The sequence below is a fragment of the Phyllobates terribilis genome, unplaced genomic scaffold (assembly GCF_046119375.1).
Source record: "Phyllobates terribilis strain yellow unplaced genomic scaffold, ASM4611937v1 Scaffold_9__5_contigs__length_417890890, whole genome shotgun sequence".
Lineage (NCBI taxonomy): Eukaryota > Metazoa > Chordata > Amphibia > Anura > Dendrobatidae > Phyllobates > Phyllobates terribilis.
In genome coordinates, this window is record NW_027362769.1 from 171,472,729 (window position 1) to 171,494,013 (window position 21,285).

Here is a 21,285-nt window from a genome sequence, read left to right on the forward strand (position 1 = left end):
TCCTGTATTATACTCCAGAGCTGGACTCACTATTCTGCTGGTGCAGTCACTGTGTACATACATTACATTACTGATCCTGTACTGATCCTGAGTTACATCCTGTATTATACTCCAGAGCTGGACTCACTATTCTGCTGGTGCAGTCACTGTGTACATACATTACATTACTGATCCTGTACTGATCCTGAGTTACATCCTGTATTATACTCCAGAGCTGCACTCACTATTCTGCTGGTGCAGTCACTGTGTACATACATTACATTACTGATCCTGAGTTACATCCTGTATTATACTCCAGAGCTGCACTCACTATTCTGCTGGTGTAGTCACTGTGTACATACACTACATTACTGATCCTGTACTGATCCTGAGTCACATCGTGTATTATACTCCAGAGCTGCACTCACTATTCTGCTGGTGCAGTGACTGTGTACATACATTACATTACTGATCCTGAGTTACATCCTGTATTATACTCCAGAGCTGCACTCACTATTCTGCTGGTGCAGTCACTGTGTACATACATTACATTACTGATCCTGAGTTAAATCCTGTATTATACTCCAGAGCTGGACTCACTATTCTGCTGGTGCAGTCGCTGTGTACATACATTACATTACTGATCCTGAGTTACATCCTGTATTATACTCCAGAGCGGCACTCACTATTCTACTGGTGCAGTCACTGTGTACATACATTACATTACTGATCCTGAGTTACATCCTGTATTATACTCCAGAGCGGCACTCACTATTCTACTGGTGCAGTCACAGTGTACATACATTACATTACTGATCCTGAGTTACATCCTGTATTATACTCCAGAGCTGCACTCACTATTCTGCTGGTGTAGTCACTGTGTACATACATTACATTACTGATCCTGTTTTACATCCTGTATTATACTCCAGAGCTGCACTCACTATTCTGCTGGTGGAGTCACTGTGTACATACATTACATTACTGATCCTGAGTTACGTCCTGTATTATACCCCAGAGCTGCACTCACTATTCTGCTGGTGGAGTCACTGTGTACATACATTACATTACTGATCCTGAGTTACATCCTGTATTATACTCCAGAGCGGCACTCACTATTCTACTGGTGCAGTCACTGTGTACATACATTACATTACTGATCCTGAGTTACATCCTGTATTATACTCCAGAGCGGCACTCACTATTCTACTGGTGCAGTCACTTTGTACATACATTACATTACTGATCCTGAGTTACATCCTGTATTATACTCCAGAGCTGCACTCACTATTCTGCTGGTGTAGTCACTGTGTACATACATTACATTACTGATCCTGTTTTACATCCTGTATTATACTCCAGAGCTGCACTCACTATTCTGCTGGTGGAGTCACTGTGTACATACATTACATTACTGATCCTGAGTTACGTCCTGTATTATACCCCAGAGCTGCACTCACTATTCTGCTGGTGGAGTCACTGTGTACATACATTACATTACTGATCCTGAGTTACATCCTGTATTATACTCCAGAACTGCACTCACTATTCTGCTGGTGCAGTCACTGTGTACATACACTACATTACTGATCCTGTACTGATCCTGAGTTACCTCCTGTATTATACTCCAGAGCTGCACTCACTATTCTGCTGGTGCAGTGACTGTGTACATACATTACATTACTGATCCTAAGTTAAATCCTGTATTATACTCCAGAGCTGCACTCACTATTCTACTGGTGCAGTCACTGTGTACATACATTACATTACTGATCCTGTACTGATCCTGAATTACATCCTGTATTATACTCCAGAGCTGCACTCACTATTCTGCTGGTGCAGTCACTGTGTACATACATTACATTACTGATTCTGAGTTACATCCTGTATTATACTCCAGAGCTGGACTCACTATTCTGCTGGTGCAGTCACTGTGTACATACATTACATTACTGATCCTGTACTGATCCTGAGTAACATCCTGTATTATACTCCAGAGCTGGACTCACTATTCTGCTGGTGCAGTTACTGTGTACATACATTACATTACTGATCCTGTACTGATCCTGAGTTACATCCTGTATTATACTCCAGAGCTGCACTCACTATTCTGCTGGTGCAGTCACTGTGTACATACATTACATTACTGATTCTGAGTTACATCCTGTATTATACTCCAGAGCTGGACTCACTATTCTGCTGGTGCAGTCACTGTGTACATACATTACATTACTGATCCTGTACTGATCCTGAGTAACATCCTGTATTATACTCCAGAGCTGGACTCACTATTCTGCTGGTGCAGTTACTGTGTACATACATTACATTACTGATCCTGTACTGATCCTGAGTCACATCGTGTATTATACTCCAGAGCTGCACTCACTATTCTGCTGGTGCAGTGACTGTGTACATACATTACATTACTGATCCTGAGTTACATCCTGTATTATACTCCAGAGCTGCACTCACTATTCTGCTGGTGCAGTCACTGTGTACATACATTACATTACTGATCCTGAGTTAAATCCTGTATTATACTCCAGAGCTGGACTCACTATTCTGCTGGTGCAGTCGCTGTGTACATACATTACATTACTGATCCTGAGTTACATCCTGTATTATACTCCAGAGCGGCACTCACTATTCTACTGGTGCAGTCACTGTGTACATACATTACATTACTGATCCTGAGTTACATCCTGTATTATACTCCAGAGCGGCACTCACTATTCTACTGGTGCAGTCACAGTGTACATACATTACATTACTGATCCTGAGTTACATCCTGTATTATACTCCAGAGCTGCACTCACTATTCTGCTGGTGTAGTCACTGTGTACATACATTACATTACTGATCCTGTTTTACATCCTGTATTATACTCCAGAGCTGCACTCACTATTCTGCTGGTGGAGTCACTGTGTACATACATTACATTACTGATCCTGAGTTACGTCCTGTATTATACCCCAGAGCTGCACTCACTATTCTGCTGGTGGAGTCACTGTGTACATACATTACATTACTGATCCTGAGTTACATCCTGTATTATACTCCAGAGCGGCACTCACTATTCTACTGGTGCAGTCACTGTGTACATACATTACATTACTGATCCTGAGTTACATCCTGTATTATACTCCAGAGCGGCACTCACTATTCTACTGGTGCAGTCACTTTGTACATACATTACATTACTGATCCTGAGTTACATCCTGTATTATACTCCAGAGCTGCACTCACTATTCTGCTGGTGTAGTCACTGTGTACATACATTACATTACTGATCCTGTTTTACATCCTGTATTATACTCCAGAGCTGCACTCACTATTCTGCTGGTGGAGTCACTGTGTACATACATTACATTACTGATCCTGAGTTACGTCCTGTATTATACCCCAGAGCTGCACTCACTATTCTGCTGGTGGAGTCACTGTGTACATACATTACATTACTGATCCTGAGTTACATCCTGTATTATACTCCAGAACTGCACTCACTATTCTGCTGGTGCAGTCACTGTGTACATACACTACATTACTGATCCTGTACTGATCCTGAGTTACCTCCTGTATTATACTCCAGAGCTGCACTCACTATTCTGCTGGTGCAGTGACTGTGTACATACATTACATTACTGATCCTAAGTTAAATCCTGTATTATACTCCAGAGCTGCACTCACTATTCTACTGGTGCAGTCACTGTGTACATACATTACATTACTGATCCTGTACTGATCCTGAATTACATCCTGTATTATACTCCAGAGCTGCACTCACTATTCTGCTGGTGCAGTCACTGTGTACATACATTACATTACTGATTCTGAGTTACATCCTGTATTATACTCCAGAGCTGGACTCACTATTCTGCTGGTGCAGTCACTGTGTACATACATTACATTACTGATCCTGTACTGATCCTGAGTAACATCCTGTATTATACTCCAGAGCTGGACTCACTATTCTGCTGGTGCAGTTACTGTGTACATACATTACATTACTGATCCTGTACTGATCCTGAGTTACATCCTGTATTATACTCCAGAGCTGCACTCACTATTCTGCTGGTGCAGTCACTGTGTACATACATTACATTACTGATTCTGAGTTACATCCTGTATTATACTCCAGAGCTGGACTCACTATTCTGCTGGTGCAGTCACTGTGTACATACATTACATTACTGATCCTGTACTGATCCTGAGTAACATCCTGTATTATACTCCAGAGCTGGACTCACTATTCTGCTGGTGCAGTTACTGTGTACATACATTACATTACTGATCCTGTACTGATCCTGAGTCACATCGTGTATTATACTCCAGAGCTGCACTCACTATTCTGCTGGTGCAGTGACTGTGTACATACATTACATTACTGATCCTGAGTTACATCCTGTATTATACTCCAGAGCTGCACTCACTATTCTGCTGGTGCAGTCACTGTGTACATACATTACATTACTGATCCTGAGTTAAATCCTGTATTATACTCCAGAGCTGGACTCACTATTCTGCTGGTGCAGTCGCTGTGTACATACATTACATTACTGATCCTGAGTTACATCCTGTATTATACTCCAGAGCGGCACTCACTATTCTACTGGTGCAGTCACTGTGTACATACATTACATTACTGATCCTGAGTTACATCCTGTATTATACTCCAGAGCGGCACTCACTATTCTACTGGTGCAGTCACAGTGTACATACATTACATTACTGATCCTGAGTTACATCCTGTATTATACTCCAGAGCTGCACTCACTATTCTGCTGGTGTAGTCACTGTGTACATACATTACATTACTGATCCTGTTTTACATCCTGTATTATACTCCAGAGCTGCACTCACTATTCTGCTGGTGGAGTCACTGTGTACATACATTACATTACTGATCCTGAGTTACGTCCTGTATTATACCCCAGAGCTGCACTCACTATTCTGCTGGTGGAGTCACTGTGTACATACATTACATTACTGATCCTGAGTTACATCCTGTATTATACTCCAGAGCGGCACTCACTATTCTACTGGTGCAGTCACTGTGTACATACATTACATTACTGATCCTGAGTTACATCCTGTATTATACTCCAGAGCGGCACTCACTATTCTACTGGTGCAGTCACTTTGTACATACATTACATTACTGATCCTGAGTTACATCCTGTATTATACTCCAGAGCTGCACTCACTATTCTGCTGGTGTAGTCACTGTGTACATACATTACATTACTGATCCTGTTTTACATCCTGTATTATACTCCAGAGCTGCACTCACTATTCTGCTGGTGGAGTCACTGTGTACATACATTACATTACTGATCCTGAGTTACGTCCTGTATTATACCCCAGAGCTGCACTCACTATTCTGCTGGTGGAGTCACTGTGTACATACATTACATTACTGATCCTGAGTTACATCCTGTATTATACTCCAGAACTGCACTCACTATTCTGCTGGTGTAGTCACTGTGTACATACACTACATTACTGATCCTGTACTGATCCTGAGTTACCTCCTGTATTATACTCCAGAGCTGCACTCACTATTCTGCTGGTGCAGTGACTGTGTACATACATTACATTACTGATCCTAAGTTAAATCCTGTATTATACTCCAGAGCTGCACTCACTATTCTACTGGTGCAGTCACTGTGTACATACATTACATTACTGATCCTGTACTGATCCTGAATTACATCCTGTATTATACTCCAGAGCTGCACTCACTATTCTGCTGGTGCAGTCACTGTGTACATACATTACATTACTGATTCTGAGTTACATCCTGTATTATACTCCAGAGCTGGACTCACTATTCTGCTGGTGCAGTCACTGTGTACATACATTACATTACTGATCCTGTACTGATCCTGAGTAACATCCTGTATTATACTCCAGAGCTGGACTCACTATTCTGCTGGTGCAGTTACTGTGTACATACATTACATTACTGATCCTGTACTGATCCTGAGTTACATCCTGTATTATACTCCAGAGCTGCACTCACTATTCTGCTGGTGCAGTCTCTGTGTACATACATTACATTACTGATCCTGAGTTACATCCTGTATTATACTCCAGAGCTGCACTCACTATTCTGCTGGTGTAGTCACTGTGTACATACACTACATTACTGATCCTGTACTGATCCTGAGTCACATCGTGTATTATACTCCAGAGCTGCAATCACTATTCTGCTGGTGCAGTGACTGTGTACATACATTACATTACTGATCCTAAGTTAAATCCTGTATTATACTCCAGAGCTGCACTCACTATTCTACTGGTGCAGTCACTGTGTACATACATTACATTACTGATCCTGAGTTACATCCTGTATTATACTCCAGAGCTGGACTCACTATTCTGCTGGTGCAGTCACTGTGTACATACATTACATTACTGATCCTGTACTGATCCTGAGTTACATCCTGTATTATACTCCAGAGCAGCGCTCACTATTCTGCTGGTGCAGTCACTGTGTACATACATTACATTACTGATCCTGTACTGATCCTGAGTTACATCCTGTATTATACTCCAGAGCTGCACTCACTATTCTGCTGGTGCCGTCACTGTGTACATACATTACATTACTGATCCTGTACTGATCCTGAGTTACATCCTGTATTATACTCCAGAGCTGCACTCACTATTCTGCTGGTGCAGTCACTGTGTACATACATTACATTACTAATCCTGTACTGATCCTGAGTTACATCCTGTATTATACTCCAGAGCTGCACTCACTATTCTGCTGGTGCAGTGACTGTGTACATACATTACATTACTGATCCTAAGTTAAATCCTGTATTATACTCCAGAGCTGCACTCACTATTCTACTGGTGCAGTCACTGTGTACATACATTACATTACTGATCCTGTACTGATCCTGAGTTACATCCTCTATTATACTCCAGAGCAGCACTCACTATTCTGTTGGTGCAGTCACTGTGTACATACATTACATTACTGATCCTGAGTTACATCCTGTATTATACTCCAGAGCTGCACTCACTATTCTGCTGGTGCAGTCACTGTGTACATACATTACATTACTGATCCATTACTGATCCTGAGTTACATCCTGTATTACACTCCAGAGCTGCACTCACTATTCTGCTGGTGCAGTCACTGTGTACATGCATACATCACTGATCCTGAGTTACATCCTGTATTATACCCCAGAGCTGCACTCACTATTCTGCTGGTGCAGTCACTGTGTACATACATTATATTACTGATCCTGAGTTACATCCTGTATTATACTCCAGAGCTGCACTCACTATTCTGCTGGTGCAGTCACTGTGGTACATACATTACATTACTGATCCTGAGTTACATCCTGTATTATACCCCAGAGCTGCACTCACTATTCTGCTGGTGCAGTCACTGTGTACATACATTACATTACTGATCCTGAGTTACATCCTGTATTATATCCCAGAGCTGCACTCACTATTCTGCTGGTGCAGTCGCTGTGTACATACATTACATTACTGATCCTGAGTTACATCCTGTATTATACCCCAGAGCTGCACTCACTATTCTACTGGTGCAGTCACTGTGTACATACATTACATTACTGATCCTGAGTTACATCCTGTATTATACTCCAGAGCTGCACTCACTATTCTGCTGGTGTAGTCACTGTGTACATACATTACATTACTGATCCTGTTTTACATCCTGTATTATACTCCAGAGCTGCACTCACTATTCTGCTGGTGGAGTCACTGTGTACATACATTACATTACTGATCCTGAGTTACGTCCTGTATTATACCCCAGAGCTGCACTCACTATTCTGCTGGTGGAGTCACTGTGTACATACATTACATTACTGATCCTGAGTTACATCCTGTATTATACTCCAGAGCTGCACTCACTATTCTGCTGGTGCAGTCACTGTGTACATATATTACATTACTGATCCTGAGTTACATCCTGTATTATACTCCAGAGCTGCACTCACTATTCTGCTGGTGGAGTCACTGTGTACATACATTACATTACTGATCCTGAGTTACATCCTGTATTATACCCCAGAGCTGCACTCACTATTCTGCTGGTGGAGTCACTGTGTACATACATTACATTACTGATCCTGAGTTACATCCTGTATTATACCCCAGAGCTGCACTCACTATTCTGCTGGTGGAGTCACTGTGTACATACATTACATTACTGATCCTGAGTTACATCCTGTATTATACTCCAGAGCTGCACTCACTATTCTGCTGGTGGAGTCACTGTGTACATACATTACATTACTGATCCTGAGTTACATCCTGTATTATACCCCAGAGCTGCACTCACTATTCTGCTGGTGGAGTCACTGTGTACATACATTACATTACTGATCCTGAGTTACATCCTGTATTATTCCCCAGAGCTGCACTCATAATTCTGCTGGTGGAGTCACTGTGTACATACATTACATTACTGATCCTGAGTTACATCCTGTATTATACTCCAGGGCTGCACTTGTTGAGGGAGGGCAGTAATGACCCTTCAGAGTTGACCAAGTGAGTGTCAAATTATTATGTTACAAGGTTGATTGCGCAATCCAACAGAAAACCAGACTGAGGCAAAGCTCTGTATGGGAGGATTCGAGAATCTCTAACCCCGTTTATTTCTACTTAGCATTTTATATTGTTTTGAGTATATCAGTAGCCAATCACCTACTTCCATACTACAAGCTTGAACCAATGATAGTACAATTATTACGGAAATACACATATGGTCATATTATCGTTAGTTCGGTGTACGATGGAAAGTTACAAGGTTACCCATCCCGGCTCAGACTAGCTAGATAACAGGAGCAGGGTGTCTCAAAGAATGTTCTTGAGAGAAAAGGTTAGTGTGGGAAAGTTGTATGTGAATCAAGAGGAAAGAAGGAAAGAATGTATGTTATGCAAAGAGTATAATAACATGATTTTGAAGCAAGCAGACAAAATGGAGTTGCCGTAGCATGAATATCAATATGTCCTTTACACACTCACTATTCTGCTGGTGCAGTCATTGTGTACATAGATTACATTACTGATCCTGAGTTACCTCCTGTATTATACTCCAGAGCTGCACTCACTATTCTGCTGGTGCAGCCACTGTGTACATACATTACATTACTGATCCTGAGTTACCTCCTGTATTATACTCCAGAGCTGCACTCGCTATTCTGCTGGTGCAGTCACTGTGTACATACATTACATTACTGATCCTGAGTTACATCCTGTATTACACTCCAGAGCTGCACTCACTATTCTGCTGGTGCAGTCACTGTGTACATACATTACATTACTGATCCTGTACTGATCCTGAGTTACATCCTGTATTATACTCCAGAGCTGCACTCACTATTCTGCTGGTGCAGTCACTGTGTACATACATTACATTACTGATCCTGTACTGATCCTGAGTTACATCCTGTATTATACTCCAGAGCTGAACTCACTATTCTGCTGGTGCAGTCACTGTGTACATACATTACATTACTGATCCTGAGTTACATCCTATATTATACTCCAGAGCTGCACTCACTATTCTGCTGGTGCAGTCACTGTGTACATACATTACATTACTGATCCTGTACTGATCCTGAGTTACATCCTGTATTACACTCCAGAGCTGCACTCACTATTCTGCTGGTGCAGTCACTGTGTACATACATTACATTACTGATCCTGTACTGATCCTGAGTTACATCCTGTATTACACTCCAGAGCTGCACTCACTATTCTGCTGGTGCCGTCACTGTGTACATACATTACATTACTGATCCTGTACTGATCCTGAGTTACATCCTGTATTATACTCCAGAGCTGCACTCACTATTCTGCTGGTGCAGTCACTGTGTACATACATTACATTACTAATCCTGTACTGATCCTGAGTTACATCCTGTATTATACTCCAGAGCTGCACTCACTATTCTGCTGGTGCAGTGACTGTGTACATACATTACATTACTGATCCTAAGTTAAATCCTGTATTATACTCCAGAGCTGCACTCACTATTCTACTGGTGCAGTCACTGTGTACATACATTACATTACTGATCCTGTACTGATCCTGAGTTACATCCTCTATTATACTCCAGAGCAGCACTCACTATTCTGTTGGTGCAGTCACTGTGTACATACATTACATTACTGATCCTGAGTTACATCCTGTATTATACTCCAGAGCTGCACTCACTATTCTGCTGGTGCAGTCACTGTGTACATACATTACATTACTGATCCATTACTGATCCTGAGTTACATCCTGTATTACACTCCAGAGCTGCACTCACTATTCTGCTGGTGCAGTCACTGTGTACATGCATACATCACTGATCCTGAGTTACATCCTGTATTATACCCCAGAGCTGCACTCACTATTCTGCTGGTGCAGTCACTGTGTACATACATTATATTACTGATCCTGAGTTACATCCTGTATTATACTCCAGAGCTGCACTCACTATTCTGCTGGTGCAGTCACTGTGGTACATACATTACATTACTGATCCTGAGTTACATCCTGTATTATACCCCAGAGCTGCACTCACTATTCTGCTGGTGCAGTCACTGTGTACATACATTACATTACTGATCCTGAGTTACATCCTGTATTATATCCCAGAGCTGCACTCACTATTCTGCTGGTGCAGTCGCTGTGTACATACATTACATTACTGATCCTGAGTTACATCCTGTATTATACCCCAGAGCTGCACTCACTATTCTACTGGTGCAGTCACTGTGTACATACATTACATTACTGATCCTGAGTTACATCCTGTATTATACTCCAGAGCTGCACTCACTATTCTGCTGGTGTAGTCACTGTGTACATACATTACATTACTGATCCTGTTTTACATCCTGTATTATACTCCAGAGCTGCACTCACTATTCTGCTGGTGGAGTCACTGTGTACATACATTACATTACTGATCCTGAGTTACGTCCTGTATTATACCCCAGAGCTGCACTCACTATTCTGCTGGTGGAGTCACTGTGTACATACATTACATTACTGATCCTGAGTTACATCCTGTATTATACTCCAGAGCTGCACTCACTATTCTGCTGGTGCAGTCACTGTGTACATATATTACATTACTGATCCTGAGTTACATCCTGTATTATACTCCAGAGCTGCACTCACTATTCTGCTGGTGGAGTCACTGTGTACATACATTACATTACTGATCCTGAGTTACATCCTGTATTATACCCCAGAGCTGCACTCACTATTCTGCTGGTGGAGTCACTGTGTACATACATTACATTACTGATCCTGAGTTACATCCTGTATTATACCCCAGAGCTGCACTCACTATTCTGCTGGTGGAGTCACTGTGTACATACATTACATTACTGATCCTGAGTTACATCCTGTATTATACTCCAGAGCTGCACTCACTATTCTGCTGGTGGAGTCACTGTGTACATACATTACATTACTGATCCTGAGTTACATCCTGTATTATACCCCAGAGCTGCACTCACTATTCTGCTGGTGGAGTCACTGTGTACATACATTACATTACTGATCCTGAGTTACATCCTGTATTATTCCCCAGAGCTGCACTCATAATTCTGCTGGTGGAGTCACTGTGTACATACATTACATTACTGATCCTGAGTTACATCCTGTATTATACTCCAGGGCTGCACTTGTTGAGGGAGGGCAGTAATGACCCTTCAGAGTTGACCAAGTGAGTGTCAAATTATTATGTTACAAGGTTGATTGCGCAATCCAACAGAAAACCAGACTGAGGCAAAGCTCTGTATGGGAGGATTCGAGAATCTCTAACCCCGTTTATTTCTACTTAGCATTTTATATTGTTTTGAGTATATCAGTAGCCAATCACCTACTTCCATACTACAAGCTTGAACCAATGATAGTACAATTATTACGGAAATACACATATGGTCATATTATCGTTAGTTCGGTGTACGATGGAAAGTTACAAGGTTACCCATCCCGGCTCAGACTAGCTAGATAACAGGAGCAGGGTGTCTCAAAGAATGTTCTTGAGAGAAAAGGTTAGTGTGGGAAAGTTGTATGTGAATCAAGAGGAAAGAAGGAAAGAATGTATGTTATGCAAAGAGTATAATAACATGATTTTGAAGCAAGCAGACAAAATGGAGTTGCCGTAGCATGAATATCAATATGTCCTTTACACACTCACTATTCTGCTGGTGCAGTCATTGTGTACATAGATTACATTACTGATCCTGAGTTACCTCCTGTATTATACTCCAGAGCTGCACTCACTATTCTGCTGGTGCAGCCACTGTGTACATACATTACATTACTGATCCTGAGTTACCTCCTGTATTATACTCCAGAGCTGCACTCGCTATTCTGCTGGTGCAGTCACTGTGTACATACATTACATTACTGATCCTGAGTTACATCCTGTATTACACTCCAGAGCTGCACTCACTATTCTGCTGGTGCAGTCACTGTGTACATACATTACATTACTGATCCTGTACTGATCCTGAGTTACATCCTGTATTATACTCCAGAGCTGCACTCACTATTCTGCTGGTGCAGTCACTGTGTACATACATTACATTACTGATCCTGTACTGATCCTGAGTTACATCCTGTATTATACTCCAGAGCTGAACTCACTATTCTGCTGGTGCAGTCACTGTGTACATACATTACATTACTGATCCTGAGTTACATCCTATATTATACTCCAGAGCTGCACTCACTATTCTGCTGGTGCAGTCACTGTGTACATACATTACATTACTGATCCTGTACTGATCCTGAGTTACATCCTGTATTACACTCCAGAGCTGCACTCACTATTCTGCTGGTGCAGTCACTGTGTACATACATTACATTACTGATCCTGAGTTACACCCTGTATTATACTCCAGAGCTGCACTCACTATTCTGCTGGTGCAGTCACTGTGTACATACATTACATTACTGATCCTGTACTGATCCTGAGTTACATCCTGTATTATACTCCAGAGCTGCACTCACTATTCTGCTGGTGCAGTCACTGTGTACATACATTACATTACTGATCCTGTACTGATCCGGAGTTACATCCTGTATTATACTCCAGAGCTGCACTCACTATTCTGCTGGTGCAGTCACTGTGTACATACATTACATTACTGATCCTGAGTTATATCCTGTATTATACTCCAGAGCTGCACTCACTATTCTGCTGGTGCCGTCACTGTGTACATACATTACATTACTGATCCTGAGTTACACCCTGTATTATACTCCAGAGCTGCACTCACTATTCTGCTGGTGCAGTCACTGTGTACATACATTACATTACTGATCCTGAGTTACATCCTGTATTATACTCCAGAGCAGCACTCACTATTCTGCTGGTGCAGTCACTGTGTACATACATTATATTACTGATCCTGAGTTACATCCTGTATTACACTCCAGAGCTGCACTCACTATTCTGCTGGTGGAGTCACTGTGTACATACATTACATTACTGATCCTGAGTTACATCCTGTAACATCTGGGCTGCAGAACTTTTAACAATAGAACAACGTAAAATATGTTGAAGATTACAAATAGGAGTCAATGACAAATCTATACATTTAGAGGTGTATGAGAATGCAAATTTACAACAGATTCCTTTAAAGTGGGATGTAGTTGTCTGTACAGCGCTGTGAAATTAGTGGTGCTATATTAGTGAGTAAAATAAATAAAATACATATAGTTGTTTCCTGGAATTACTATATAGTTTTTTATTTACATATATTTAAAAACAGACATAAATATGGAGTGTGGCCTATTATTAATGACAATAATTATCATCATCTCTTAAGGCGCACACTAAGCAAATGGGCTTCACACAGGTTATACATAATAGTAATACATTATTATTATTATTATTACTACTACTTTTATTACATAATGTTCACATAAAGCCAAAATACACATTTTTGTGTTTTTTTTTTTACGTCTCCTGTAAATAGTATGAATATTAATCATAACAATTAATACAAAATACAATTGTTAATAATAATAATAATAATAATAATAATAATAATTAATAATAATACAAATAATTGTTTAAAATATAATATTATTATATAATAATTCAATTCTAATAAACATAGTAACATCGTTTTTAAGGCTGAAGGAAGACTAAGTCCATCTAGTTCAACCCATAGCCTAACATGTTGATCCAGAGGAAGGCAAAATATTTTAAAGTATTAAAATATTGTGTCATTTTTAATTAATAAGTTAAAAGACTGTCTGCAGTATTGGGGTGGTATTAATGATTGGCATTATTTATCGTTATTCATTATTATTTGCAGTAGTAGTAGTAGTGGAGTTATTATATTTTTGTTCTGCTGAGTTTGGATTATTACATTTTTAGTAATATTATCATGCACAATCTCCCCATGGTTGCTGATATTACTAATAATGGCGGGACGCCTGTGCTGCACCCGGCCAGTAGCTGGGAACAGCAGACCAGTAGGATTTTGGCTCGTCCCTAGCAGCCACCAGTGAGAGCGGAGAATCACCAGGACTGTTATTCAAACAAGTGTGGCAATCAGACTGGAGCACAGTGTGCAGCCGCCTCACTCCGCCTGCCTGCAACTCACTGCCCAGTGCTGCTTTAGGCATTTCATTCAGATTTATATTGCTCTATCACACACACATATTCATCCCCACCCCTCCTCCTCCTCCTCCTCTCTTGTGATATGGGGATCCCATTCCATCTCTCAGACAGGGGATTGTCTTAGCACTTGTTTAAATGCTTGCTGCCTATGCTGGGAGCGAAAGCAGGAAAGAAGACAAGATTTTTATCCCTCTCGCAGCTGTGCTCGCCGAGATAAGCAAAGTCACTGGGAGAGAAACCTTAAAGCGGAGAAGGACCGTGCAGAATTGAACAGCTCTTAGGAGCGGCAAAGCCTCCTGCTCCTTCTTGCCCTGCTTTCCTCTAATCAGTCTTTTCATATTGCTTGGATTCTCCAGATTGTGGCTTTAAAGCTTCAAGAAAGAAGAGACAAAAAAAAAGGGACATAAGGGATTTTTATTTTTCTTGCCTTTTCCTATCTTGCAAAAGTGCTTCGGAACTGGAGTGATCTGGGACGTATTTAGGGGAACGGGGTGCAAGGGGTTACTCCGGGTTTTGAAGACCCCTTAAAGCCCTGTTTCTCGAAAACTTGATCGCCAATGCCCATCGAGATAGTCTGCAAGATCAAGTTTGCAGACGAGGATGAGAGCCAGAAGGAAAAAGAGGAAGGAGAAAGGGAAAGCTTGATCGGGGATGAGGTTCCAACGGCTACCCGGGACTTATCCGGCTTTGCCAGCACCAGTACTCTTCATGGACTGCGGCACATATTCCGGACGGGTAGACTGGGCATCAAGCAAAGCCTATGGGCATTGGCATTTTGTGCATCCTTATTATTTTTCCTCTACCAGGCAGCAAAGTGTGCCTTGTATTACCTCGAACACCCCTATGTCACCTCGTTGGACGAGGAAGTGACCAGTGAAATTATTTTCCCAGCTGTCACCATCTGTAACATCAACCGATTTCGGCACTCGGCTCTCTCCGACGCCGACATTTACCACTTGGCCAACCTGACCGGACTCCCTCCGAAAGACCGGGATGGCCACAGAGAATCGGATTTAGTTTACCCCGCTGCTAACATGCTGGAAATAGTGAACCGGACTGGGCACCAGTTGACTGAAATGTTAAAAAGCTGCAACTTCAGTGGAAATAACTGCACTGCACAAAACTTCTCGGTGGTGAGTCCCCCGGTTTTATGCCCATCTGTCGGCACAGCTCGTTGATACGTCTTATGTTGTCTTATCCCCAAATTTTGTACTAATTTTTTACTTACCCCAAAAAATGACATCAAAATAGTAACCAGTTAATAAGGAGTCAATAAACACTTCCTTTACTGGTGGGGTCAAGGAATTGACTTGGAGTCTAAGAACCTCCTTTAGTCTAAAGTTAAAAATCTTATATGAAGTGGATGAAAAATGGCTAAAAAAAAAAGTGTGCACATCCAAGATTTGGGAAAAATTTATTAGACTTGCTTCAAAAAATGTCTTAAGTGTCTCATTTGATCAAGTCCTAAAAATGGGCAACACAACTGGTCTAGTTTTGCATTAAAAAAAAAAATTCTTGACCATTGTCTGACCAGGGGGTCAATCTATGTGTCTATGGGCAGACTAACACATTGTTCCCAAATCTTTAACCCTCTGCTCTAACCAATACCTGCAGATATCATTGGGCTCCCTTGCGGCAAGGCTGATAAAAGCCAGACAGGAGGAGTGAGATCAGGTCATGCACAGATGTAGCAGAGCTGAAATTGGCATTGCGTATCATGATTACGCAATGGGTTTACCTGGACTGAATTGCACCTATTAAGAAACTCACCTCTGCTACATCTATGTCCATTGCCTATGGGTGACCTACGGGTTTATAATCATCTTATCTATGATACAACGGATACATTGCTGAGGAAGCCAGTAATTAGAATATTACTATCATACCGTTAGATACAATGTGGCAGATTTATTAACATTGTTGCTACTGGTTTCTGGCTGGTGATGCGCCAGATTTTTGGAACATTTTATATATTTACTGCATGTTTTCAGACAATGAGAAAATTCATCAAAATGCAACATACTTTCGAGGTGGCGTCAAAAATGGACGCGGTTAGGGCAAATCGAAAAACAGTTTTTAGGCGCAAAACACTGGTTTAAAATAATCCGGCCAAGAGGTGACATAAAAGAGGAAAACATCTAACGTGCACCAAATCTATCACACAGCGTAATAAATTTGTCACCCTGAGGTTTGGACTAACTTTATCTGAGCCGATTTAAATACGTTTTCCCCAATGTGTTTTGCTAATTCCTTGACGATCGGCTTCCCAACGCTTAATCTGCACTTGCCTTCCAGCATACAGGAGGGTCAGGCTGAAATATGAGGATCATTCCGCCAACCCCTGTGGGTTACGAGGGGTTAATTTGTCTTGGCCGTCGTTAAATTAGCAGACGAGAAATGCAAAAGGCTCCGGAGAGGATCTGTCCGCGGGGAGACAAAAAGAAGCTAAACATTCAAAATGTCATCGGCTCAGTTTTGGCTGAGATGAACGAGGGGCGAAAATGTTTTGTGGAGTCGCAGTGAAAAAGTCTGTGACATCGTATCAGTTTTAGAACAGAACACAATTACATTTCACGCTTTTTACGCCCGTCGTGGGCAATCGCTGCTGCGTAAATATTACATGCTGCAAAATGTTGTATCTGTGGTGGCTGCAGAGAGATGTCACTTTCCTGCATTATGGATTAGTATCTAGAGGGGGGTCTGGGACGCCCTGCTGGAGAATAAGGATCATTGGCTCAAAAATGGAATTTATTTTTAATTTTCCGTTACAGTCGGACTCCTCAGCTACAGTATATTCTGCAGGTCATTAGCAGGAGCGCTTTATTGCTCTCGATCCAACAGGCAATATTGACACAAGGGAATGAGAGAAACAATGACTCCAGATCTGATAAATGCTGCATAGTTCAGCACTGTACTTGCTGTTATCCAATTTTCCAAATATAGCAGATATAAAGAGCCATAGTAGAGCTCTGGGCTATTATAAGGTTCTTATATAGTCTACTGGGAAACATGTTTCACTATTTTTTGAACATTTTGTGTTTTATATAAAATTGTCCACTGGGGGGCGAGGGAGAGTACAGGAAATTAGCTCACGGTTTCTCTAGTGGAAGCTTGGGGTAGTGCAAGCATTTTGTGTCTTCTGTATAAAAACTGGAGAGTGTGAATTACTGTATACTACCCTGTAAAGACGTCTCTGGAGAATTTTGTAGATAATATAGTATATCTATTCGACTAGAAAAAAAATATTTTCATAGTGTTGTTTTGTTTTCAATCTTGACTGCACAAATTTAGATGGAATAATACATAGTTTTTCAGACTTTTTTTCAGGGACTATGCTAGTTGTGCCAATATGTGGGTAAAAGACTGATGTAAATCGCTCTTGCCACAGACTGTGTCGCCATATTTGTTGGTCAGGTTCGAGCTCACTAATGTCCTAACTGGCTGTTGTCGTCTGCCATGTTGGCGCTGTTGAGCGTATCGCCCAGAATGGACACGTAATATATTTATCGGTATGTTTGCACTCAAGCACAGGGTGTGGTGCTCTCCGGAAACATGCACCAGGGGATGGGGTGAGTGACGAGTTTGCACGGATGGTGCCCGGCTGTCTGGTTCCTGGGTGAATGTCTAGGAGTATGTGATGCTTGAATGGCACAAGGATGTATTGGGATGATTGTAGCTGAGGGGCATGTGACTCAGACGGTCGGGGTTTGCTTATAGGGAAGGGTCAGACTCAGTGATGGAAGGATTTACCGGCGGATGGGTGCAGTGCGATCTGAGAAAGCCCAAGATGTTTAGGCAGTGCCTGGTGTAAGTTGATGCTCATGGGCTCCAATGCCAAATCTCCAACAAAGCCCCCAACTATCGCTGCTTTTAGTAGTATTGGTCTTCAAATAGGGGCCAAAGAGGCTTTTTGGGCCCCCAAGGCTAAAGGTCAAAGTTGCAACTGCAACCACTGCTCCCCATTATATTTGCATCCCTGCATGTAGGTGAGGGATGGGCACATATGCTGCAATGGTGTGCCATCTTATTGGTTACCTGTGTGGCTATCCTAGGCATAGAGGACTGGCTGCCCATGAGAGAGAAAGCTGCCACTGAGAACGACTTGGAATGGCAAAGCCACGGCCGCAGCGGGTGATTGACAGGTGGCCCAAGTGAGTTCTTGACCAGTGTGGAAGTGGCACCTCCGTGAGGTCAAGCGCTAATGAATCTCTGAGATTGTGAAAGCTGGGGAGGTCCTGATGTGGACAGGCCAATGGCACCCTTGTAAAAGCAGGTCCGACTGGACACATGGGAAGGATGGAACCTCTGCATGAAGGCTGCAAAGAAGTTCAAGTGAGTGTGTGCAGTTGTGGGTCTTGTAAAGCCTGAGCAAGAGCCTAAAGTGCACCCAAACTGGAGACCGAGTGAGACTAGCTGTCAGGAACAGCGCTCCGCTGCCTCCAATTGTCAGGACAGTCACGCAATTGACTGATTGATGGACAAGGCCGCAGATGCTTTTGCTACTGGACCAGTTATTGTGCGCTTCCCGGTGAATGTATAGTATATACACATCTGTTCCCAACATAATAGTGTATATATATATATATATCACAGTAAAACTAACTGCCACCACCAATCCTTTATACAGGTGATTGGATGGCCATTTCTGGTAACGTGGGACCTCACGAGACTTCAGGGATGTGGTTTATAGAGCAAGAGAAACAAAGCTATTACATTTTTATACATTTACGGTAATTCAAAAAAGTAGGCAGCGTTTTTAAAAATATACAAAAGATGTTATAAAGGGGACAAGACAATAACATTTATACAATCACATGCAATAAAAGGAATAAACAAAAGAAAATCGCTAGAGCTGATATCACAGGAATAGCGCAGATCTTTGAGGAGAAGAGCTCTCCGATTGGAAAATGGTGCAGTCCTACAGCGAGCTGTATCTCCCAGCATTGAACGATGGTTGTAGTTCACATACGGCTTTTAGCAGGTACACGCCACTCCCATATGCCTCCCCTTGTGACCTCACATACCTCCCCTTGTGACCTCAGATGGAAAGGCCAGTTAATGAGATGTGGCTCAGGTACCAAAAATTAGGAGATTCCCAACCTTAAGGATATCTGCCCCCTGGAAGTCCCAGGTGCGAGATATAAATGCCCTAATTTCGATCATGATTTTAGCTTTCTATAGATACAAGTCATGGCATCACGTTATCCATTTGTCCAATATTAATTGGGGGCTGATTGGCAGGCTGCACCGCAGTGCAAGTATATGCATTGCGTTCGTCCCGGGGCTACGATGCCGAAAATGTCTCCCATAACTATAGGACCTACGCCTGTCACAAAAACCCTAATATTCACGTCTGGTGCCAAACCGTTTGACATCTTGGACCAAATGTTGCTTTGAGAAAAAGAAAATTATTTACACGGGCGATAAAAGTATCAGTTCACAGCCTGTGTGTCCGAACTTCATGTCTGCTCTCCATCAGATAACTTACTTCAATGCACTAAAATCCTGAGGTGTAGCTATACTCACAAGGGGTTAATTAAGGGGGAGGGGTCATAATTAAGGGTTTATAAGGGGCAGCTGGTTGGGGCATCCAGTCCTTTGGAAGTGCATTGAGCTGTAGGGTGCATTGCTGCAAAAGGGGAAAAAAAACCAACTCTTTACAACTTCTTCCTTAGCGAGTGTGAACGAGCTGAGTGTGAACGGAGCGTAAGTGCAAACGAAAGTAAGTGTGTGACTTGTTTTTCAGTGACTTTGGATTCAGGGAGTTTGGAAGGGAGGAATTTGGACTGAATTGCTGTCTGTATTTTATTAATTCTTTACATTTCTTTTTACCTAACATTTTTGTCTAGTGCAATCCCCATTAGGAAATGAGCGCCATTATTGGCAATGCTATCCAGTGTACATCTTGCCACATGTATGCAATCCTTGAACAGCTGGTCGGGGTTGCATACTGCTGCGCGAGATGTGTGCACGTTGTGCGTTTGGAAGCCCAGGTACTGGATCTAAATGAGCAGCTGGCAACACTGAGATCCATTGACAATATGGAAAGGAGTCTGCTGCTCACTGGGGTAGATGTGGGGAAGGGTGGTAGTAGGGAGCTGCAGGACAGTGAGGCCGCTAATTGGGTGACAGTTAGAAGGGGGGGTAGAGGGAAGAGTGCCAGGGAGGCTAGTCCTGATCTGGCACACCCCAATAAGTTTGCAAAGTTGGCAGATGAGGGGGGTGACGGTACAGGGGTAGCACTGCTGCAGCAAGTCATGTCCCCTGAAAGCCTGAGGAGTGTCAGCTCCAGTAAGGAGAGAAATAGGAGAGCAGGGCAGGCCACGCAGGTGCTGGTAGTAGGGGACTCAATTATTAGGGGAACACATAGGGCAATCTGTCACAAAGACAGGGATCGTCGAACAGTGTGCTGCCTACCTGGCGCTCGAGTCCGGCACATCGCTTATCGGGTTGACAGATTATTGGGAGGGGCTGGTGAGGACCCAGCGGTCATGGTACACATTGGCACAAATGACAAAGTTAGAGGTAGGTGGAAGGTCCTTAAAGATGATTTCAGGGAATTAGGCTGCAAGCTGAAAGCAAGGACCTCCAAGGTGGTATTCTCTGAAATACTACCGGTACCACGTGCCACGCCAGAGAGGCAACAGGAGATTAGGGAGAT

At 42.3% G+C, this 21,285-nt stretch overlaps 1 protein-coding gene across 2 annotated transcripts in view; it reads left to right on the forward strand.

Annotated features, from left to right (window-relative positions):
• The first annotated feature begins 14,523 nt into the window (after positions 1-14,523).
• ASIC4 (acid sensing ion channel subunit family member 4) overlaps positions 14,524-21,285 on the forward strand; it is a 411,341-nt gene continuing 404,579 nt past the window's right edge. For both annotated transcript variants that reach the window (XM_073647356.1, XM_073647357.1), the window contains exon 1: positions 14,524-15,757. In XM_073647356.1, the coding sequence (XP_073503457.1) occupies positions 15,182-15,757 (576 nt within the window). In that variant the 5' untranslated portion in view covers positions 14,524-15,181. The remainder of the gene's footprint in view (positions 15,758-21,285) is intronic.